Consider the following 25,129-nt stretch of genomic DNA (forward strand, 5'->3'; position numbering starts at 1 on the left):
TGGAAGGAAATGGAGTCCTTGGGATTCTCAGATTTGGAAAGATGGAAGACTGAGTCAGTTTGGGGCTACAATCACAAAGGAAAGCGAGGCCCGTCCTGTAATGAGCAGATGGAGCACAAAACATGGGCCTGGCTCACCACCCCTGTGTCCCTCAGATACCTAGCAAATGGTAGGAACAGAAACACAACAATGTATTATCAAACCTTACTAATGATCACACCGAACCATGTTAGTGAAAACTCACACCACTAAACTTCACCTGGAAGGTGGGAGTGTTGCATCCTGTAGGAACTGCTATAGTCAGTCTAGCTGGACATTTTGTAATGACTTCAACCATGAAAATTTATTATCTAATCAAAAACATTATGATTAATAATTAGCAGCATTATGTCCAATCAGCAATGAATAATTTGAGCCTAATTGTGAACAGGAAACTTTGTACCCAGTCATGGGAAGTACAATGGTGACTGAGAGTTCTGGCTTGGGGTGGCAGGTTCCCTCCCTGGCGTCGATCCTAATGCAAAGGTAACAGTAGGGTGTGCTTGTGAAACTATGGCCACAGAAGGTTAGCGGACAGCCATCTGAGCCACCTGAGCTGTCAGCTCAAGAAGAAGGCACATGTTGCTGGGGTTTGGTTGCTAAGTGCAGAAAAGAGGCTCTGGTGCCAGGTTAACAGTCTTGCAAATGCAATAAATATTTCTTCCCTCCACCCAGGAAGCACATACAGAGTATGAAGAGCCAACTGGCAGTTTAAAGAATTGGGTTAGTCAGACACAGGGAAATTTCTGATTAATTGGACAATTACTTCAAAATCTGAGTAAGTCAAGTCAATGTTAGAGAGATATCTTGACCAACTGGGAAAAAATTCAATAGCCTGAGGCAACATTTTTTAAGCTTATAAGTGTTAAAATAGACTGGGATTAGGAGCCCAATTTTTATAGACTCATGTTCCCAAATGTTTAGGGACTGTAACTATTCTTTAAGGCCAAACTCACTGAAAGTTATTTTGGTTTTGAACAACTATGCAAACTTGCTTGTCACTCTTATGAAATAATTGTGGATCTAAGAACACGGCAAAATGAGAAAGTGAGGGTCAGCAGGAAACAATCAAGCTTCATGGAGTGGCTCAGCTCCATACAGCACAGTGCATGCCTCTGCTCTCTCCCCAGAGTCTGCAGGCACAGCCTCACCTGGTGGGGGCGTGTTTCTGCTCTTCCTCCTCATCTGTGTCGCTGCTGATGGTGATGACACTGACGGTGGGGCTGGGGGTGTCAGGGATGACAATCGTCTGTCGCTGTCGCTCCCTTGTGGTGCTGGAGGCCACATCACCCCACCCACAGGTGACTGAGGTGCTGCAGGCTGGGCTGTTGTGCACCATGGCACACCGTGGGGGAGTGTTCTCCTTGACACGCTTGGATCGCTGAGGGGAGCTGGTAGCTTGTGAAGAGGTCACCTCACAGGTGGAGACATTTCTGTAATGACAAAATAACACATACTTACAGAGAAAACTCAGGCCCTGTATCTCTATCCAAGTGGGTCCAACTTTCATCAAACACCAGACTTAGCAAATCTCTACAGAAAAAGTCTGAGTCCCAGACCAATTGGCCCCCATCTGTACAGAACATGTGGTGCCTCTCTCTAGAGTCAGTCACTATGGGATCTCAGCAGGGCCTTCTCTGGGCTCTTGTCTTGAGAGCTGGTTTTCTAGGGGCAGTTGTCCTGATTTTAGCTACCTCATCCAACATGGCTGCATAGGATAACCTTCAGGATTAACACAGCTTTTGGCTTCATCTAATCCTCTCTCAGTGGTTCATGATTCTTGTTTTAGGAGCGATGAAAAAAATGGTGTTTGCCACACAAGGTTGTGGTTTCCTTGCTGACGGCTGATTTATTATTTAACTGCTCACCCCCGTCCCCTGCCCATGCTGGGAACTGAACCCAGGTTCTCACAGATGCTTTAGCTAAAGGACACAGTCTCGGCCGTGGGTGTGTGTAAGTGTGTACGCCAGGTCAGTCTCAGGGCATGTTCCTCAGGAGTGTCCAGCTTGTTTGGAGACAAGGCCTCTGCCTGACCAGAACTCCCCAATTTAGTGGTTGCCCAAGTTCCTGAGGACTGGCCTGTCTCTGACCTCTTCCCCCAGCACTTGGATTACAGGTTACACTGCCATGATCAGCCTTTTTATGCAGGGTTTAGGGACTAAGGTCTTGGTGCTTGTGTGGCAAGCATTTACAGATGGAATGATCTCCCAGCCCCTTGGCTCGCCTTGCCCTTCTTTCTCTTCTGGGAAAAGCTATGATCATTCAGATTTGTGTACAATAAAAAACAAAACCCTTTTGGATTTTGACCTGAGCCTCATGGGAGGCTTATTAATCAATTTTAATTGTAATAAAAAACTCGGAACAAATGAAAGAGGAAGAAGGTATGCTTTAATAGGCACTTTAAAAAATTATGGATAAGCCAAATTCAACTACTGTAATACACTTCCAAGTCTTTTAAAATTATTTATTAGTTTTAGATTTATTTATTATTTCATGTGAACGAGTGTTTTTCCTGCATGTATGTATATGTATGCTGATGCCCTAGGAGGTCAGGGTTTCAGATCCCCAGGGACTGGAGTTACAGACAGTTGTGAGCTGCCACGGGAGCTCTGGGACTCAACCCTGAGTGCTCTAGAACAGTCAGTGCTCTCAACTGGTGAGCCTTCTCTCTAGCCCACCAAAAGGGCCTTTTAATTTAGATCGATTGATTCTATATTAGTTCTGGTAACTTTAGGGAACAATTACCTTTTTTTCTTCCTATCAAATCCTTTGTTGATCCTTTTAGAATCTATGCAGTGAAGACCAAAGTCAAAAGAGAATAAATCTTTGAGCCTACTATGTCCTTAGAGAGTCTAGTACCTCTAAGTGAAGAGAGAGAAATAAGATGAAAATAGTTTAATAAAGGAGAACTTGATTTTGTCCATAGCAGGCTTTAGCTGCATTTGTAAAGTCCTCTCTGGAGCAGGTAGTACGGCTTTCTGGCTGACTGCTCCTTTTACTCTGTGATGTGTGCTATAGCTTGTACAGTTTCAGCACTTACAGTATGTCGACTGGCATTGCTACAGGAAAAAGCATGTCTGCCGCATTACGACACAGGGAGGGCCGTCTGTGTAGTTTCTCACAGTTTTGCTGTAGACTGATCTTCCAGCACTCAGGAGGCAGAGGCAGGTGGATCTCTGTAAATCTGAAGCCAGGATTCGTCTACATAGTGAGTTTTAGGCCAGTCAGAGTTTCAAAGTGAGACGCTATCTCATAAACCGTAATAACAAACACTTGAGGAGACGATTTGCAACTATATGGATTCTGACCTGCATAAGCACTGTGTTCACCTGAAAACGCTGAGTGGTGAGAAGACAGGGAAGGATTTGCTGAATTGGTTGTGGGGCAATTGTGACAAGGTGATCACAAGAACGCTAAGCTCAGTTCTGTGTGATCAGTATCCTAGTACGGCACCTGTCTTAGTCTGATGGAGCACAGAGACCAAAGCAGTGGTTTCTGTTGCCTCTGATGACATTGGCATGCTGTCATAGGGCTGCCACACAAAAGCATTCTGGGGAGCTACCACTGATATAAGCAGAATTTCCTTGTGTTATCAGAAATACCCTAACAATGGATTATGAAGAAGGATGCCAGCTAGAGGGAAGTCAGTCCTTGAATTAATTTTTGAATAAGAATGAAGGAGACAGATCTAGCTTCTGGCACCTGGCTATATGAGGAGGAAGAAGAGACAGAAGATGAAGAAGAAGGAGGAGGAAGAGAAGGAGGAGGAGGAGGAGAAGGGAGGGAGCGAGGGAGAGGGAGGGAGGAAGGGAGGGAGGGAGGGAGAGAGAGAGAGAGAGAGAGAGAGAGAGAGAGAGAGAATTCACTAGTATGATGGCTAGACTTGACACACCAGCAAAGAGAAATCTCAAAAAAACTGTGTCCATCAGATTGGCCTGCGGCATGCTTGTGGTGAATTTTTCTTAACTGCTAATTGATTTAAGAAGGCCCAGCTCAGTGTGGGTGCTACCATCCCTGTGCACTGTATAAGAAAGGTAGTTAAGCATGAATTTGGGAGCAAGCCAGCAAGCAGTGCCCATCCATAGCTCTGCTTTTAGCTCCAGCCTTACCTTTCCTGGATGATGGGCTATAACCTGTAAGATGAAATAAACTCTTTCCTTCCCAAGTTGTTTTTGTCCGGAGTCTTTTTATTACAGAAACGGAAAGGCAAATTAGAACAACTAGATTTTTTTTTTCTGTCACCAATTTCTTTTGTTCAATCCATCCCAAATGAACAAAGATGTGCATCTAAACCATGGGACACTGTGGGAGCAATTCTGCGTTTGCATGACCTAAATCTACTTGACTAGCTATAGGTGGTGGGCTTTGCTCTTGCTGTTTGTTTTTAGAGTGGAGCCTAGAAACCTCTGTTTAAAAGTCAGGCTTATTGACCTCTATAGCTGATACTATATACACTAACACTCTCTCTGAAGTCTTTGATGAGTTACTGACTAATCTATAGTTACAAACCACACCTACAACCCAGATGTGGAACTTCTTTTACTACCTTCCCTTCAGGCTCCTTCCCAAGAACTCCCTTCTCCATGGCCCAGCCCCTGGTACTGCTGATTTATCTGTGTTTGCCTTCAACAAAATGACATAAACACAGCCTTGTGTCAGTGTTGAAGGTGTACAAGTTTAGAGGAATGGGAAGGATTAGCCATCCACTGCTAAGCATCTGGGAGTCACCAAAGTTATATTTAAGCCATCAGCCAAATGTGTTCACATGGGAGGCATTCTGTAGTTTCATGATCTAGAGCTAACTTGTTAGCTAAACAGCTTATTTTTAAGTTATGAGTTATATTTCTGACCTTAAATCTCAATGAAAGTGCATTTCTCTAATGTTTTTGAAAAAGATATCTTGGTAATTTGTACTCATATGGAAACTCAGAGGCTTGTTGTTTCTAAAAAAGATGACAGAGATTGTGTGGCCAACTTTAGTCAGACTTTGAACCTCCTCATAGGCTCAGCTGTGCCCTTCTGATAGTCTGGTTTCAGCTAAGAGCCTTGCTAGTTCATTTCAATTAGAGGTCCTCCCCATTCTCTTGATATATGATCAGATTCCTCATCCTCTGCTGTCCCTTGGATGACAGCTAATCACCATCACAGAATCCTGTTAGAGGATCTAACTCTGATGCATGAACTGACTCTGTGGAGCCCATTCTCTATGGAGAGATACCTTGCTCAGTCTAGGCTCAGATAGGGGTGGGGTGGGAGAGGGCCTTGGTCTAAACTCAATGAGGTGATGGGACAGACTTAGTTACTTCCCAAGGGAGGCCCTTAACGTCTCTGGGGAATGGATGGGGGGTGGGGTGGGGGTGGGGTAAAGTGGGAGAGTGGGAGGAGAGGAGGGAGGGGGAATGGATGGGTATAAAAAAATTAAATAAATTAAAAAAAACGAGAGAGAATCTTGTTAGGATGATTAAGCCACAATCCTCCAATTTCTGTTGTCTCCTAAACATTGTTTCCCCTACACGATCTAGACACTACTTCCTTGCCCATGCTAAGTGCAGAGCTGAGCCTTCTTCTTCCCCCACTGCAGCGTTTGGACCCATACCCATGGTCTCAAATGAAGTCTTCCTTACTGTGATTTACTACTTGTTCTTTAAGAAAGGACCGAAGCACTCAAGACATCAGGCACACCATGGCTTCAGGCCTCCACCTTGGAGAGTCAAGGGGACAGAAACTAGGGAGATTCAAGAGGCAGGGTTGCATGTGCACAGAGCCCAGAGAGCACTTTTAGCACGCTCTGGAATGTTCTGTGGACTGTAAGGTGTTCCCCCAGCTCTTGTAGGAAGAGCTGTCTCTACCAGTGCCAGGGTAGTACACCAGTAATCCCCACTTCCGAGCAGTGTTTAGCATTCCAATCTTCTGGTGTTTCTGGCCACCAAGGCTCTCGGCACCTACCTCACGGATGACTGGTGCTGCTTACTCTTCCTGGAGGAGGTGGTGCTGGTTGGTTGTTGCCTCATCACATGGGCTACACCCACATTTAAGGGCTGGGCTGCTGGAAGGGTCACATGTCCAGTCAAGAGTGTAGGTTGCTGCATGATGGGATTGTAATGGCTTCCATGAGCATGTGTGTTCCTGAAAGAGAAAAGGGAGCAGAAGGCCATTTAGTGGTTTTTATAGAAGCTGCGCTCTTTAATGAGATGAAGCGTCTTCCCAGAGAAAAGCTATCTCTCACTGAAGAGATGAGCCTTGCCAGGTGAGTTGGCACGTGGGCTTCCCAGAACTGCAGAGTGGGAGTCCTGTGCTGAGGAAGTAGAAATCAAGCTGGTTGATGAGAAGCAGGCCTTTCAAGGGGAAAGAACGTTGAGTTCTAGAGAGATGGGATGGACAGCCCCTCCAGCCTTTAGAGTCCCTGGACAGGTGACTATGCATTAATATGCCCATTTCATTTCAGAATTTACATAGCAACTTAAATGGGTTCTTTTCTTCTGCTTTGTGAGGTAGGTAGGATGTTTTAGAAATACTATTTTATTAATGAGGAAATTGTAGTTAATGTGAAAAACAAACTGATGACTGGGAGCCATATGTTTCTGGCATTAGGAATCATTAACGTTCTTTTGAATTCCCTCAGTAGCTAACACAATGCTCAGGCATGTAGCAGCTGATCAGTTAATTACACGCTTGCTGAATGAACAATTAGATTAACTGAAGGGTGACTAGACATGTATAGAGTTTGTATTAAATCAAAATTAATAACAGCTATACACATGCAGAGAGAAATAGGCTGGCAGCCTGCGTCCTGGGAATAGGTGACATTTTAGTCTTCCCATCTAGGCTGGATGGTGTTTGAAGCCTTGTTTTCCAACAGAAACATTTAAGGTGGTGATTAATTCAAAGATTTGTCCATAAAAGCACATTTAACACACAATAAAATTAAAAGCTAAAGAATTCATTCAAACTTTAAAAAGATATAAATTCCATCTTTGTAACTTGAAGGGATAAACAAGAGAAAGAAAGATGAGCATTTTATAGTGAATCTGATAGTCTTGTAGACATGTGCACAGCCTTTGGAAGTGCTGTGGTGGCCTCTTCCTGCTGCTGACTCCCCCACAGACAGGCAGGCCCTTTCTCTTGGAGACAAGGGCAGCACTGGCGTTCGTCTTTTGTCTTCTGGTTGTGGTTATGGTTGCTCTTTTGACCCATAGTGAAATGCAGAGACTGGGGGATACCAACTAAGAGATGGAAGAAAGGTGGAAGAAGGCAGGATAAGAAAGTATGCATGAATAAGTGCATGAATATTGCTGAGATTGAGCTCTAACTGCTGAAGGACAAAGGAAAATACGATGTGGTGGTGGTAGTGTCTTTCAGGAGAATGAGGGGGAGGGGAACAAAACCGTAGGTCACATAGCTTTCCACTTGGCTGCTACTCCTAATGAGCTTGAAGAAAGGCAATCCCGCCTACTGTGAGCTGTCGTGAATGGGTGAAGGGAAGATGCCAAGCCTATTCATTCTGTCATGTTCAGGCACCACTGCACTGAATGGTAAAGACAGCCAAGTGCTTTGTGTTCCATTTTTGTTGACGCCCCTCTACCCCTCAACCCTGTGAGGTAAACATCACGACCCCATTTTATTGAAAAGGAAACTGAGGCCATAAAAGTTAAATAACCCGCCCTAGTTCTTGCAGAGCCAGAAGAGAAACCAGTTTTGCCTGGTTTGAAAGTCCTTCCACTGAGTGCAGACTGCAGCCATGGGATGGCCCATGTTCTCTCCCCCTGTTAGTAGTCAGAAAGTAGTTTACATGGAGGAGAAAGCTACAGCAGACATGAGTCAGGGGACATATTAGCCTCCTGCCTACCTTTTCCTGAGAGTTACTTACTTATTCAGACAGAGTTTCACTATGAAACTCAGGCTGGCCTCAAACTTGTGATTCTTCTGCCTTAGCCTGTGTGCCAAGACTTCAAATATATACTACCATTCAACTCAAGAATTCTATGCTCAGGAAAGGAACTAGGGAGACCCTCAGGATGGTAATACAGCTACCAGAGGACAGCAGGGAATAATTTCTGCAGGAGGAACAGCCCAAAGGGGCCATAGAGCTGGGGACAATTTGAAGGCTGTCATACGGCTCTGTACTGGTCAAGCAGGACATTGTGGTGGTGTGCGATGAGGGCCAGAGAAAAGTGACAAGTGCTTATGAGAACAGCGGAGCAGGGTGTCCACGAGGGGGTCAGTGAGCTGCATGGGCAGCTTTGGAAACAGATGCAGGGTGCAGGTAGGCAGTGGCTGGAGTCCCTGGGGTCTGTGGAAGGGGAACTCTTCTCCAAAAGACACACTGATAACTGAAGACGCACATTTAACAAACACGCTAGAGCTTATCCTTCCAAATACAACTCATCTGTCAAACTTTCCCTGGGGAGCTCAGACAGACAGGCACCTATGTCTCAAAACTTCATGAGAACACTTCTGAGAATTGCTTAGGGCTTTGGGGACTCTCTTCTGTATTCCTTCACTGGTGACAAATGTTTGCTTTCTGAAAGGATCTTAATTCTGAGAAAACCCAGCCAGGTCTGGTTTAAAAGATGTAACTGAGTTTTGGTAGAACGTGCTAGCTAACTATAAATCAATAGAGCTGAATGTCTGGGCTCCTGGTATACTGTTTAAACCACCACCCATTACACTGTGGCCGTAGCCCACATGATATTTTCTGCCGGAGGTGGACACAACTCTTATTCCAATAACACTGCTTGACCCAAAAGGATTTCCTGCTCACCTCCAGTCGGCCAGTTGCTGAGTGCCTGCCATGGTCTCAGGAATCACAGCTGCATGCTGCACGGACGTGTGGGTGGCCACGCCAGTTAGCTGCTGCCAGGCTGGAGGAAGCAGGATCTGTTGGGCCCCACCTGGCCAGGCCTGCTGTAAGACAGGACAGTGACAATCACCACATTTTGTTAGTCACCTAGCTGACTTGTACAAGTCCAGAACTTGATTTGTGTGTGGATCTTGTAATGGATGAAGTGTAGACTAGTTGTTGGCTTCGAAATACCAAGGAAGAGCGGGAGAGATGGCTCAGAGACCACTTATCGTCCCATAAATTCTTTTTTAAAAATTTATTTATTTATTATGTATACAATATTCTGTCTGCATGCAGACAGACATGTCTTCAGAGGGCACCAGACCTCATTACAGATGGTTGTGAGCCACTATGTGGTTGCTGGGAATTGAACTCAGGACCTTTGGAAGAGCAGGCAATGCTCTTAACTGCTAAGCCATCTCTCCAGCCCCATCCCATAAATTCTTAATGTCAGCTGACAAAATGAAAGAAATGATTCTATGAGTTTATTAATTATAGCTAACTATTTCAAGTCCACTGAGTTCACAGAAGAGAAATAAAAGTTAACTAGTAAAACCATTGTAAATTCAAAATATTTAAGAAGCCATGTGTAGTGGTGCACACCTTTAGTCCCAGGACTCAGGAGGCAGAAACAGCTGGATCTCTGTGAGTTCAAGGCCAGCTTGGACTACATAGCAAGTTCTAGCTCAGCCAGGGTTCATGTTTAAACTCTGTATTAAAAAACAAAACAAAACAAAAACCAGTTTTAATGTCAGTTAGGATTTTTACTGCTTAGTGGTCTGGAACTCATTTCCAATTCCATGAAAAACACGAGCTTTGACTAATGTCATTAGAAATGTATCTTGATATCTTGATAAGGTGATCTTTTTTTCTCCCCTATTTCCTTGAATTTTACCTCAAAGCCTTAAGGGAAAAGGCAATTTTTTTCTTAACCTTTATCATTGGCTGTGAAAATGATGCTTACAAATACAACCAGCTCATTTAGATGACATTACATCATGTACCTATAATTTATTATGACTACTACAAAGAAAAGAACTAATATTTCTTTTAAGAATTATTACTATTATTGTGTGTATATGACATGAGAGTGCATACATGCATTCGGAGGTTCTGGAGACAACCTTTGGGAGTCAGTTCTTGGTTTTCTCCTCCTATTTTGCGATTCAGGACTTGAATTTGGTCATCAGGCCTTCAAGGCAAGCACTTTTAACTGCTGAGCTATATTGCTGTCCCCATCTTCTTTTTTGAGACAGGATCTTGCTATACATCCCATACAGCACCTGAGCTCAGTACCCTCCTTGTCTCAGTCTTCCAAGTGCAGGAATTATGGACACACACCACTGTGCCTGGCTGGAGCTAATATTTCTTGATCTGTACTGTGTGCCAGTGTTTAGTCACAAATGGATTTTTGAACTTAATATTGGTCCTATGAGGTAAGAACTACTATTTATTTCCATCTCTTAGGTGAATAAACTGAGACTGAGAGGTTAAATGACTTGCTTAGAAAATATGGCAAATTATTTCTTCTTTTCTCTGAACCCAACATGACAGGGAAGAAATAAAATATATAGATCCATAGACGCAAGCAGACTGGAGGACAGATAATAACAGTTAAGACTGTAGAGGTCTAACAACACATGGCCAATTGCCAAGAAAGTTAGCATACTGAATTATTCTAAGATAAATCTGCATGTGAAGCTTGGCTAGATTCCCGCTGCAGGTGTCTGCGGTCCAGACATTGCGGGGAAAAGAGCTACAGGTATGACTTGAGGGTAAGGGTCTGCCAATGGAAATGCTGGGCTTGCTTTTATCGTTCCGCAGGGAAGGCAGTCCATCCTTGATCAGCTTTCTCAGCGTGCTGAGCAGTTCAATGTTTCCGTCTCGGCCACGCACGGACAGCTAAGGCAGCCTTTAGAAAGCATCTAACGTGAAGCCATCATGGCCAAAATAAAATGGAACTCACATGAAACAAAAGCAATGTAGGAGACAGAAAAAAATTCCAAAGGTCTATAATTGTTTATAATTAATATCCTCAGAGTTTAAAAAATGTGCATCTTTCTTCATATAGATATGCATGTATGGAGCAAGATAAGGTGCTCCCAGAAACGAGAAAAATGGCAACAGAAACAGAGAAGTCAAAAAAATTCAAACAAATGAAATCCCTCAGAAAATAGACCCCCCCCCCGCACACACATCCACCACACCCACACCACATCCACCACACACTCCCACACCCCACACACACCATACACACCCCCATATGACACCACACACACCACACTCCCACATATCACACCACACACCACACCTATACCACACACCACACACACACCCCACTCCCACATACCACACCACACAAAACACACACACCACACACACACAACACACACACACCACACACACACCAAACACCCACACCACATACCACACCACACCACACACAACACACATTCCCACATACCACCACCCCCCCCCATACACACCACACTACACTACACACATGCACGCATACTCGAGGGAAAGAGAAGAAACACTAATCTATTTAGAAGTATAAACATCCAGGCTGGCGAGAAAGGTGGCTCAGTGGGTGAAGTGTTTCCCTTAAAGTGTGAGGACCAGAGTTTGGGTACCCAACATCCATGTGAATGCCAGGCAGGAATGGTGGCCCATATGCTCCCTGTGCTTGGGAGGCAAAGATAGGATTTGTCCAGCAAACTATAAAGCTAGACTACACTGGTCAGAGAGGTCTAATTCACATGAGAGACCCTTCCTCAATATATAATAGAATCCAGGACCACCTGGTCAAGGGTAGCAGTATCCATAATGGGCTGGGCCCTTCCCCATCAATCATTAACTAAAAAAACGTCCTACAGGCTTGCCTACAGCCTGATTTTAGGGAGGCATTTTCTGTTCCTTCCTCTCAGATGACTCCAGTTTGTATCAACTTGACATAAAACTAGCTAGTACTTATGTGTCCACCCATCACTAATATATATGGATCAACACACCCACACATCATACACACACAAAAATAGAAGTAGCAACATCCATGTAATAAGAATTTTGCAGGGGCTGGAGAGATGGCTCAGCGGTTAAGAGCATTGCCTTGCTCTTCCAAAGGTCCTGAGTTCAATTCCCAGCAACCCACATGGTGGCTCACAACCATCTGTAATGAGGTTTGCTGCCCTCTTCTGGCCTTCCAGGCATACCCACAGAAAGAATATTGAATACATAATAAATAAATAAATAAATAAATAAATAAATAAATAAATAGAATTTTGCAAAGAGGAAACAGAAAATATTGTTAAAGAAGAAACAACAACAAGAACAAAACTCAGAGTCAAGGCGAATAGGGAAGTCCAGGAGGACAAAGCATGGGAAAACAACAGGAAAACACCAAGTTGTAAGTCTTGAGACCTCTGTGGACAAGGACTGTATAAAAGGTTTCATAGAGACAAATAATACACTGAACTCAGTATGTTCAACCTAAACACGTCAAACACAGAAACCTCTTGCAGCTCTAGAATGATCTGAGACTCAACAATAAGGTAACCCAGTGGGAAAATGAGACAGCCATACAAGGAAGGAAATGTGGTGTATTACGAAGCTCATCAAGAGCGATGTTTTAAGATCGATAACTATACAAACAGTATGAAGTAGCTGAATCACAAATTATTTTGGAAGAATGGCAGAATGAAAGAATGAGGAAGAAAGACTGATGGCAGCAGGATGGGTTGGAGAGCTAAGGTTTTATTATACAAATAGGAAGTCAGCTTAGAATAAAATCTAGAAGAATCAAATGAAAAACACTATAGAAATGTTACTTATATAGATTTACATAATGAATGGTCAAGTTAAAGGTTGTTTTGGGATAGGAGAAATTAAAGGTGGGATAGAGAAAGAACTATATTTTCTTTTAGTAAAATGTGTGCTGTCATATAAGTTAAAAAATTATGTACCTGTATTATTTTGAAAAAGGATGAAATTTTAATGTCAAAACTCATGTCCTCAAAGACAGCCAGCAAGTGGTGCAACTGGTGTGTGCACACAGATGACCTAATTCCCATGATCTCGGTCAGTACCTAAACATACTCTATGGAGAACACAAACACAATGGCCTTATTTGGAATCTGGTGTGGGTGTTACCTCCACGAAGGTGGCATGAACAAACCTACTTATCTGCTAGCAGCTTCAGTGCCAAGTGAGGTAGAAGTAGACAGCAAGACAATTGCTGCAAAGACTGGCTGTTGAAAATGCCACCATTTAGAGTGAGGAGCACTGGGTTTCGGTGGAGTGGACAGTTTATGAAGTCACCTGTCCTCAGGGGATACAGGGACCTTGGCCATAGGACTCAATTGGCCAAGAATACAAAAACCTCCTCATGGAAAGTGGAGTCTAGAAGGATCTGTCATTTCTGAATTTCTGACTTGCTCTTGTTAGTGAGAAGGAGTTCTGGATCCTGCTCCTTGAAGAAAGGACTGAGTATAATGTGACCTCAGGCAGCTGTACCACCATCTTTTCACTTTGACCTGCTCCCTCACAGTTTCTCTTGTAGCCAGCATGCGTTCCCTACCAGATATCAAGACACAGATGTTATGGTGAAGACTGGATGTTTAGAGGCCAATGGACTACAAGAGAGCCAAGAACAGACCTATGCAATCGACTATCTATAAACTATTTTCTATATAGAAATCACTTCTATAAACAAACCATTTGGGAAGCTACCTTATTTAAAAGTAAAGTTGACACTTTACTTTTTGACAGGTCAAGGCACCCTAGATAGGAAGTGGTCTAAGACAGTAGGAAAATATGGACATTCGTGTCATGTCTAGAGTGTGTCCTGGTTCTGACATCTTGCTGTTGTGTAATGCTTTTGTTCTGAGACAGGGTCTCACTGTGTAGTGTAGGATGGCCTAGACTCACTATGTAGTCTAGCATGGCCTTGAACTCACAATTCTCCTGCCTCAGCCAGCGGAGTACTGGTAGGACAGACATGTGCCACCCTACCTAGCTGCTGTATGGCTCTGTGCAAATCCCTGTTTCAGTTTCCTTACTTGTCCCAAGTAGAGATAGGTATCTTTCTGTATTGTGGGATTAAAGAAATTAACTGTAAAGTACGTGGCATTAAAACAGTACAACTGTATCAGAGTTCGAGTGTCTTTCAGGACTGACTTCTGGTATTGCACCAGCACTGTTACTATAAACTCGTTACACATTTCCCATCATTTTTCATCTTTGTGATCTCATTCCACAGTTAGAACACCTTTATGGATTGAACGGAAGGTTCCAGCCCATAGCTTCTGCAAGTCGCCTTTTTTTTTTCCAGCTCTAAAAATGAAGGGATAATCTCCAGGGCTTTGGCTATAAGAACTACTTCTATTTTACAAGAAAGAAATTGGAGGCAAAGAGATGTTAACTGACTTGCCTTAGGTCACTGAGAATTACTAGCAGATTTAGGATTAAAACCCAGGTCTCCTCGATGATTTGCTTTACAAAGGTAAAATACTAATTTCCCTAGACTCCCTGTATCTAAATCTCTTCTTGGAATTGTCACTAGATACTTAGGGAGGTAATTCACTCAGGGATCATTTAGAATATTACTGACATATTCCACTGCCTGGAAGCTCCTACCTCATTACCAGGGAGGGAGTCAGTAGAGATACATGTCTTTTGGAAAAGCATTGACATGGACAATGGGAATATGAGCAATACAGAAGAGAATTACCTGAGCAAGCAGACCTGGTTGAATCTGAAGAGGCTGAGCTCCTGGAGCTTGAGTGACGATGGGAACAGCATTTTCCATCCGCACTGAGTAGCCGGCATGCTTGGAGGGAGAGGCCTGCAGGCCTGTTTAGTACATGGGTGAAGGACAGGAGGGAGGTGAATGACTGAAGGATGAAGAGACCCCTCCTAGCCACTGAGTTAGCTTTAATGCTCAGCTATGGGATACTTTCCTTTTAGCTGCTAACTTAAAGTAGTCTCCGACTCCCCACAAACACACCTCTCCAAAGTTAAACTATGTGAGGTCCAAAACAGGACAGATAAGATACAAGAGGAAAGGAACAGCTGAGTGTCACAGCAAAGAACATGGGGACAGTGGCGGGCTCTCTGAGGACTGTACAGATGGAACCCGAGCACCGGTGTACATGCTCACATGGCCGCTTTGCTGAGCTCTGTCCTTGAGCTTTCCGTGTGAAGTATGATGAGGTACACAGCCATCTCTAACTGCTTAACGTCCACAGGAAAGGAGCTCTGGGATCGAGGCCAAAGGGGAGGAGGCCCAGGGAGGCACTTTTCAGACAAATTTCTATTCTCCACATGAAGTGGGCCTATGCTGGCTGTCAGAGACTGGCAATTTTCTACAGATAACGTTCAGAGAGCATTTCATGCAAGGAAAGCTGGAGCTGACATCAGCATAACAATGGAACCAGACAATGTGCCTCTTCACAGGCAGCTGGCGAGGGCCACAGCTTCTGGCAGGTGCTGAGAACAACAACAAATGGACTTGGTGCTGGAGCGCAAGGCGCATTGTTTCTAGGCTGGCAGCACTGGGAGAGCAGCCTCCACGGTCAGTGATACTAGCGTTCCTATGAATGGAAGCAGGAGGGCTTTCTCCCTGACAGTGGGCATTCCAGGAAGCAGTAGGGTAAGAACCCTCGAGGTGGTCCTGCAAGAACCAGGTTGGCCTTACCTTGGAAGCCAGGGGGACACACGATGAGAGCTTGCTGGAAGGGATCTGGCCGGGCACAAATCTGGGCTGTTCCCGTCTGCAGGGGCATGCTCCGCTGGGCCACTGCGGCCATGGATGCCGCTGAGGGCTGGTAGAGTGTAGATTGGTAGTTTAGTATGGAGACTTCGGGATTGGCTAAGGAAAGAGTGGCACTGGTGGAGGTGGGAGCCTAAAGGAATGATGGGGATTAAACAAAAATAAACAAAAATAAAAAATGAGGGAGGTGGTAGGTTGGGAGACACAAATCTAAATCAAATAAATGAATTTAAAGGAGAGCTAACATAAATCAAGAGCAAAAAAGCAAAAAGAAGGGCAGGACTCCAGCTGAATACCTCAGAGGAAGGCAGGCACCTGCATTCTCACATTTGTGAGACCCACACAGCTCACTACTGAAAAGCTAACTTAGTCTAGAAAACTTTTGCTTGAGGGTCTGGGGATGTAGGTCAGTTAGTAGAGTGCTAGTCTAGTATGCATGAAACCCTGGGTTCAATGCCTAGCACTGCATAAAAACAGCTATGGCAATCTTGTATCTATTTTGCAATCTCTGCACTCAAGAGGCTGAGGCAGAAGGATCAGAAGCTTAAGGTTATCTTAATACTACGGTACTGACTTTGAGTCTAGCTTGGGCTATATGAGCTCCTAATCACTCCTCCCCACCAGGGGAAAAAATAAACAATAAAAAAAAACATTGTTTAATTAAAGTCTGCTTCATCCCAGAAGGCCAGGTTTGGGTTGAGAGCCTTTGTGTTCCTTGGATTCTAAAGTGGAATATGATATAGGGAGGGTGGGAAAAGCTGAGCCTGTCTTTCTTCTCCTTGTCCCAGCGAGACTCCACCTTTGCTCATCCTCTCCTCCCCTTGGATCCAGGTAGTCTATACTTGGGAGGACAAACAGGGTCCTGGATAAACAGGTCTCAGGAAAGAAGCCCATGCACCAGAAGGGAAGCCCGGGCAGAGTCCTGGAAGGAGATTCTTGCTCGTACAGTGCTGCCTGCAGCTATCCTTGGCCTGCTGTAGGATACAGCTACTGTAGAAGCAGCATATGGCAAACATCTGGATCTATCTTTGGAAACAGAACTTCCAACAGAAACAAAGCTGTAGAAGGAAAGCAAACTCTGTTGGGAATGCTTATATTCTCTCCTTAGCAAAGAGAGGCAGAGGTTAGCAATGGCTTCAGACTGAACATGGTCTAGGAGCTGTGCTGTAGAAGCGAGGTTCTAAACCTGTGAGTCACGATCCCTTTGGGGGTCACATATCAGATAGCCTGCATATCAGATATTTATATTGCAATTCCTAACACTAGCAAAATTACAGTTATGAAGTAGCAACAAAATAATTTTATGGTTGGGAGTTCCTGTTACAACATGAGGAACTGTATTAAAGGGTCAAAGCATTAGGAAGGTTGAAAACCACTACTCTAGAGATTGTAAGAGCTATGGGATAAGGAGGAGGTGGACTGTGAGTAAATACTGGACACACGTGTAAAGAGAATTTCAAAAGAAGGTCAAATTTCATAAAAAGGTCAAAGTCTTGTTTTCCTTTTTTTATTTTGTGGTGCTGGGGAAATCAAACAAACCCAGAGCCCTGACTGCTCTAGGCAAGTCTACTGCCGAGCTACATCTTTAGCCCTGCACAATTTGTTATGCTTAAATTCTGTGCTGAATTTTAGTACAAGATAATAAATTTATTTGAAAATGATTACAAACTCCTATGATACACTTAATTAGATCTTGAGTTGCATATTTTAACTGTGTATGCAGGTTCAGCATTCCACGCCATGCCTCCTGGAAGTATCAGGGGGACACATGTGCACACGTAAGAGCCAGTTTCTAAGTACTGATGACATAACACTCATCTCCAGTCTTCCCCACACCATTATTTTCCCTGGCTGCTCAGGCCCTGAAGGTCCCCTGCTTGAGGCCATGGCACTAATGTCTCCCCATTTGACTGCATTGTCCCAGCCTCCAATCAGTCACTGTTCTGATGCCTCTGCTTTCCAAATATCCCTAGGGCCACTGGCTTTGCTCATTTGTTCTCCGGTGCCCACCTCGGACCTTTAAGTGCCTGATTAGTGACAGCTTGCCCTCTACTTCCCTTTTAATTCTTGGGCACAGGATCATTCTCTCTCTTTTAATTTTAAAAATTGTATGGGTGTGTTGCACACACACACACACACACACACACACACACACATATATATATATGTGTACCATGTGTGTGCCTAGTGTCCACAGAGCCAGAAAAGGGCACTGTGGATCCTGAAACTGGAGTTACAGATGATTATGAGATACAATGTAGGTCTAGGAATTGAACCCAGGTCATCTGAAAGAGGCCATCTCTCTAGCCTTGGATCATTCTCTCTTAAAGACCACTTTGCACATCAGCACCCTGTTCTGCACTTAATCATTTGCTCATAAATTCCAGCAGTGGCCTCATGAATGTGGTGTACGCATCTTGGCTCAGTACTTTTTCCTTTCTATAGACCCTCAGTTATCTTCCTTGATAAATGTCATCTACCCCTTTCTTTGGGACAGATTAATCTACTTGCTGTTTTCTTAGCTTTCTATGAGCATAGGCTATTCATCTCATAGGAATCCTCTGAAAAAACTCAGAGAGAACTCTTAGCCTTTGTGCTGTAGGGCCAGCCTGGGTATGAGGGCTTCAAATTGGAGCCTTCCCTGATGGTGCACATGTACAAATCTGTGGTTGTGTGGCTCAACTTCCGCCACAATGTGCTGGGCAGTGTAGTCAGCATCCTGACAGATGCCTACTTGGGGGAAGGGCCTGGGCTCTACTGTGGTCCTCTGCTTGCCTGCCTTACATGGCCTTCATGTGTGTAGCCTGGATCTGGACCTCTTTTAGCTCAAGTTTCACCATGGAGATGATGAGCTCTTTGTAGACTCAAGGAAAGAAAAGTGAAACGCAGATCCTGACAGGACCACCAGTCCCCAGTGTGAGCAGCAGCAGCTGACAGTTTCCCTCAGTTTCCAATGCTGCTATGGATCAGCTGGTGGAAGTGTGTGTGAAGGTGAGAGAGACTTTTACTCTGTCCTCCGAGGTTCTGACAGAGCGATCGCACCTGTCTGTGAGAGGCAGAGAGGACTGCTGAGAGCTATCCTGGCTAACAAAGACAAATGAGAAGACAAAGCAAGTTCACTGGCAACCTATGTTGCAAAGATGGGCCAAGTGATTCTAGATGTTTAAACATCTTACAGTTTGACATCTGTAAGACCAGGATGTGAGTCTAACCTGTAAGCCCAGTTGAAATTCCTGGGAGAAGGATATGCCCTAAAATGAGATACCTTGGAAAAGTTAGTAAAGTGGCTGAGCCTATGGATTAAGCCAAGAACACCCAGGGGGAGGTCTTTCCCTTCAATATGTTACTAACAGTTTTGTTTTATGTTTTTTTGAGACAAGGTTTCTCTGTATATCCCTAGCTGTCCTGGAACTTGCTCTGTAGACCAGGTTGGCCTCAAACTCAGAGATCCGCCTGTTTCTGCATCCTGAGTACACCATCACCACCTGGCTACTAACAGTTTTTCAATGTACATAAAAATTATGGCACACTGAGCACTTGGAAAAGATCCTATATATCTGCTGGATATATGTTAAGAGCAACACAGAACTAGTTCCATGTCCTTCCACTAAAACAGAACTGTAGATGTATTTTCTTGCTTCTAAACTTCTGAATGTTTAGAATGAGTAGAAAAACTCCAAGGAGCTCAGAGAAGGAACAAAGCACTGGGTCACTAATGAAAAAAAGAAGTCTTGTTGGACTTAGAGAGCGATACCATCTAGAAAAGTATCTGGGGACCTCCACAGGATTCATCAGCGCATGTGTTTCAAGAGTGCAGACCCTGATACAGACTGCTGGCGTCAAAAGGCCAAACCTATCTCATATGTACCAGCAGGCTGCCTTAGGAAGAGGACTAATTGCCTTGTGCCTCCGTTTCTGCCTCTAAACTGCCAATGATAATACCTATTCCACATGAATGCTGGGAAGACTGAATGATGCCATGCTGAAGAAAGTCCGACACAATAAATGTTTACTGTCAGTAACGTTATCAGGGGAGGGAAAGCATGCCTTAGAGCTTAAATCTGGGTTATAATGGGAAGAACTTTCTTTTCTGACAACAATTCAAAGCTCAGATGATGGAGAGTTTGTTCTCAGGATCATGCTTTTGTAGGGCAGCATTTCATTTCCCCAGGGCTCAAGCCACCACCATTACACTAAGTTAACGGCCTTTTCTGCTTTAGTCCAACCTGGCCAGCTTTGTGGGTCTCAGAGCCATGGAAAACAGAGGTGTTCTTATTTGGGACCTGCCTTTGTGTTTTTCAGTTTTGGTGATATTCTTTGGAATGGGTATGGGTGTCCTAGCACAGGAAACATGGAGGTGACCTTTTCTGATATGGTCAGGGATCTCCAGTCTGAAGCCTATGAATATACCCATGGAAAGGCTGGTGGGGCAGGGGGATTCACATGACCCCTGACACATGATCAGAGGAGTTCCCTTTCCCGTGAGCCTTCTTATATCCTTTGGTAATGGAAGGAAGAGACAGATGGGGACAGAGGATTTGAGGTTAGGGAGTTAGAATCAAGAGTCTACTAAGGAGACTTATGGGAAAAGCAAGCCTCAGGGTAATGAAGAAAACCTCAGTGACCGCTGGTTGAGAAGCCCTAGATGCAAAAAAGCCTTAACCTCAAGGCTGGCAGGAAAATGAGCTCTTCACTCTAAAGACAGCACCAAAAACACTGACGGCCTCCAGGGGGCAGCATATTCCAGACGGCGCTGAGTCTGAGCAGAGGAAGTGATAGAAACTGGAAGTCAAGCTAAGAGGAACAGCACGGTGAAAGGGAACAGGGCTGATCAGGGGTCAAGGACTCATCAGTGACAGGACCTGCCAACTAAAAGTAGACAAACAGGTGGTGGCATTCACACATTAGCTTTACGTATTTATTTCTCTTCTCTGAAGGTGTGTATGTGCTTGTGCACAAGAGACAACAGCACACAGGAACACCATCATCATTACAGGTTGATACTAAGACTGCAATGTCTGAGAATACTTCTTTGGGGAACTCATGAGATTGGAAGATGGGAGTAACAGTTCGAGTCTCCGATTCTGGAGGCGGGTGAATTAGGGTGGGGAGATTCTTCATTCGGTGCCTATTTCCTGAGCCTCATCTGTATTTCAAACATTCTATGTTGCTGAGTCTTCCAACCTATAGAAGGTCGGGGATCTGTGTGAAGGAAACGTCAACTTCCTGTATCCCTTGGGTAATGCTAGGATTCTGGTGAAAGACCCAAGAGCTGGCTTTTCTATGGCTTAGAGAATGGACAGGTTTTACTGCTGCTGAATAAAGACCATATGGACACAGGGGTGCGGGGAGGGACTCATGCTGGTGCTAGAACTTTTTAGCAGGCTCCATTTCCACCTCAGCTCAGAGGAAAATGGGAAGAGGTACCATCTCAGGAAGCAGGAGTCAGAACAGAGAGCCCTGTGACCTCTTAAAAAACTAACCAAGGAAGCAAGTACTTCAGCTTAGAGACCTTAAAGGATAACACTGGGAAAGCTGCCTGGGTCTGGTAGGGAAAACTGAGTCCTAATGCCCACAGTGACAGCCCTGCCCACCTTCCCCTGGTGTCTGCCACTCACCTGGTTGTGGACAGTGGTCAGCTGGTTGTTAAAGGTCATGGTCAAGTTGGTGGATGTGCTGGGGGCCACGTGCGTGATGAATGGTGTTTTGCTCTGGTTCACTGTGTCATACATATTCACCCGGCGCTTGCAAATCTCCATGTTTTGGAAACAAGATTTGACACTGTTTATGCAAAAGGTAGAGGCAGAGACACGGGACAAGAAAGAGGGTGAGATGGGGTAAATTGAGGGAAAGGAGAGAAAACAGTGAGAAAAGGAGAGAATGGTTAATCCAGCAAAACAAAGCAACACTGTAGCTTTCTTTGGTTTCAAAATCCTGGCCTTCTCAATGTCTGCCCATGGAACTGTCAGCACTGTGTGAGCGAAGTCCCCACTGTCTTGTTGCCCTTCCCTGATCCTGCATGGGCAGGTTCCCCATATCACAGACATGCTGCATTTTATCTTCCTCCGTTCCTTTTCCACCTCCAACTGCACTGCTCATCCTCAGTGTCGTTCTCATTCAACAAGATGACTCTCCAACCAAGGATATCAAGGAGCTGCTACAACCTACTTCCACTTTCCTTAGAGCCAACTTGTCTACCCCCAAATCATGCCCCCCCCCATTCTAGCGACCCTGGGCTACTAGCACCATTTAGAGGTCAGCCAAGTAATTCTCCCACCCAGGGTCATGAATTTAGGCAGCTGGTTGGCTTCACTGGAACCTGCCAAGCAATGAATATATAATGATTACTAATTTTCACTGAGAGCAGTGGTATGTGTTGCAATCTCCATTTCAGTCTTACACCACCCACAAGACAGAATTATGATCATTGTCTCAATTTTATAAGTAAAGCCATATGTTTAGGACAGATAATTTGCCTGAAAGAGAATTACTAACTAGCAATTCACTCCTTCCTCCACCTCTCCCTCACATACACATTCCTAACTTCCTTAATCCTTCCTTTCGTCTCTGTGTGTAATTCTTGTCTAGTTTCATGAAGTAGAACTCTTTCCCCCTTTTCTTCCTTCATTGTCTTGGTGAATCAAAACCAAACCCCTAACTACAAAGTATTAAAGCAGTGTAGGCACAAGTGTAAAGGCCGCTGGTGGCCTTGGCCCTTCTGGCTCCTGAACACCCACTGTGTCCTGCTCCATACTCTGCTCCTAACACACTGCCTCTTCTGTTAGCTTCACTTTCCTCAAGCGCTAATGCTCAGGATAAAGCTGCATTTAATCTACAATTTAAAATGTCTATTGCAATAACTGAATATAAACTACAGGTCTGTTCTATTTTGGATTAAACAGGTATTTGTAGGCTACCCCAGAATATGCTTTTTAAGAAAGATACCTTCCAAATTTCAGAAACTGAACATGCACATGACCTAGAGATTGCTACTTCTTTCTAAGTTAATGACTATCACACTGGCTGCTCGATACACAATGCATAGTAAACAAACAAACCGAAGGTCCTAGAGAGAAGAGAAACCATATTCACTGGTAAACAACGCCATGCCCACCACAGCCTCTGGTGCGCACCTCGAGTACTGCTGAGCGCTTTCATCCTGAGCAAAGACAATGAAATCATGCTGCATGCATTCTTTTTGGAACACATTTAAAGCACTCAGTGATTTTGTGACGGCTCAAGGCTTGTCTCCAGACTAGAGTTTCCCCGCTGCAATGGGTTGATCTTGACTGTTAGGATGAGACGAGTACTTCTACTTTGGGTTAGTTTACAAGAAGACTGGCTTTAACCATGCGCAAACTAGAACCTGGCTGGAGAGAGATGAGTGCTTTCACTTTCACCTGCAAAACCATATGTTAGAGCAGCTTAGGCCCAGCCCCAAGGGTCCACAGGCCTGCAAGCTTGTTCTTCATGGTCTTCTAAGAATCCACAAAGAGTCAACCCACTCTCACATAGGCCCAGGGATGGCCTGTCTTTCTTTTTCAGGCTGACCTTCCAAGTTCTAAATTGTCAAGGCTCCTTAGTGAAACTCTATGGATGCTTCCTTACTGAACACAAAGAATACGGACCTGCTCATCTAAGCCCCAAGTTTTTTGGGGTGACTGTTTCACTGGCTTAAGATGGCCAATAGGAGCTCTCTGAGGCATCCACCTCCCTGATCCCCCACTTCACTGTTTCTCCATCATTTAGCTTTATTCCTAAAGATAGAGCGCTGGCTTTGTGGGATAGACTGAGACTTCCTTAACTGCCTCCTGCGATTGAGAAATGGCACAGTTGTTAAAATTTGGAAGGGCTGGGTGCAGGGTCCTTCTTCACACTAGAACTTGGCTGTTCCAAGCGTGCCCTGAATTAGAGATATCATCTGGGTCTTGCAGTGCAAGTTGACTTCCTTCACTGACTGCTATGGAAAAGAACTGAGACAGAAGACACACTTGAGGAGGCTGCAGCCCACTTGTCAGGCTAGGAAGGGTTGGGTCCAGCCTGGAGACTCAGTCCACTCTAATTTTGGTCACAGTACTGCTGCCTATGCTCTGAGAACATCTGTCTCCACGCTCTTCTCTCAGCAGTCATCGGGACCTGTGGGAACCACCGCTTTCGGGAGCACACTACTTTCCCAGCAGAAATGCAAGGATGGGAATCTATGCTTTCATGTCCCAGGCACCTCAGGGTTCAGGCTGAGGTGAGATAACCCATTTCCCATCCACAAAAGACCTCCTTCCTCTCTTTCTCATTCACAGAGACTGAGCCACCAGAGTGGTCTCCACTCCAAGCTATTTTCTGACCACCCAGGAATACTTCAGTAGCCACACAGATGACCTGTCAAACACCTACACTTCCTGCCTCAGGACCTTGTTTTCAACCTCACCACTCCCTCTTTGGGCCCTCAGACTGGACTATTAAGTCTCAAGAGAAAGCATCCTGTTTCCTTGACCTCATTCTCCACCCATCTGCTGCACTTAACTATAACTATTATCAGAACTATCTTCAGAGTTGACCAGAGGGCACAATTCATTGGAATCTAATGAATTTCCTTCCCCTCAGGTGAACCTTCCACAGCTTCCATTTGGGATTATAATTACTATATCACCAGCATCATCAACTTCCTTATCCGTTTGTCTTTTTCTCTTAACAGCCTGGCAGCAGCCCAACTGGACAAACTGAACTGTTTCCTCTACGCCTTTGAGTAGGATGGTCACTTATAACATCAGTTCATGCTCAGACTCAAATGCTCAAAGCTCTTCCTACCTCCTTCCCTCTTCCTCAGCCTTCCAAGTGCTGAGATTACAGATGTATTCCACCACACCCAGCTTCCTCCTGTATTTCTCTGGTTAGTTTGCTGTCACCTTCTGCTCCAGTTACCTACTCTCTGTTTCTCTCCTCTCTTCCTTCCCCTCTTTCATAATTTCTTTCTTAACATTCTATTCTGCATATGTATGTATGAGCATGTGTATGTTTGTATATGTGTGTATATATGAAGGCCAGACGTTGACACAGTATCTTCTTTTTTTAATTCTTAAAAATATTTATCTACTTTTATTTATATGTATGTGTGTGTGCATGCATAATTTATGTGCATTGTGTGTGCCCGAAGAGGCCACAGGGCATTGGATCCCCTGGAGCTGGAGTTACAGATCATTATAGATCTGATGTGGATTTTGGGAGCTCAGCCCAGGTCCTCTGCAAGAGAAGTAAGTGCTCTTAATTGTTGAACCACCTCTCTAGCCCCCAAGTGTCTTTTTTTTTTTAATTAAAATTTTTTATGCGTATAGGTGTTTTGCTATGTGTTTGTCTGGTGCCCGGGGAGGCCAGAAGCAAGCACTGGATCTCTTGAGACAAAAGTTATAGATAGTTCTGAGTTACCATGTGGGTGCAGGGACTTGAACCCAGGTTTGTCTAAAAAGCAGAAGGGCTCTTAACTA

At 44.5% G+C, this 25,129-nt stretch overlaps 1 protein-coding gene across 5 annotated transcripts in view; it reads right to left on the reverse strand.

Moving 5' to 3' along the window:
- Hipk2 (homeodomain interacting protein kinase 2) overlaps positions 1-25,129 on the reverse strand; it is a 191,658-nt gene that overhangs the window by 24,839 nt on the left and 141,690 nt on the right. For 2 of the 5 annotated variants that reach the window (XM_041675492.1, XM_041675490.1), the window contains exons 7-12: positions 21,269-21,431; positions 15,576-15,783; positions 14,610-14,731; positions 8,801-8,943; positions 5,986-6,165; positions 1,191-1,472 (exon numbers count right to left, since the gene is read on the reverse strand). In XM_041675492.1, the coding sequence (XP_041531426.1) occupies positions 1,191-1,472; positions 5,986-6,165; positions 8,801-8,943; positions 14,610-14,731; positions 15,576-15,783; positions 21,269-21,431 (1,098 nt within the window). The remainder of the gene's footprint in view (positions 1-1,190; positions 1,473-5,985; positions 6,166-8,800; positions 8,944-14,609; positions 14,732-15,575; positions 15,784-21,268; positions 21,432-25,129) is intronic. The other 3 variants (XM_041675494.1, XM_041675493.1, XM_041675491.1) reach the window with 3 other exon arrangements.

This window comes from Microtus oregoni, unplaced genomic scaffold, assembly GCF_018167655.1.
Source record: "Microtus oregoni isolate MIOR12 unplaced genomic scaffold, Mior012 000026F_ref0000081, whole genome shotgun sequence".
Taxonomy (NCBI): Eukaryota; Metazoa; Chordata; class Mammalia; order Rodentia; family Cricetidae; genus Microtus; species Microtus oregoni.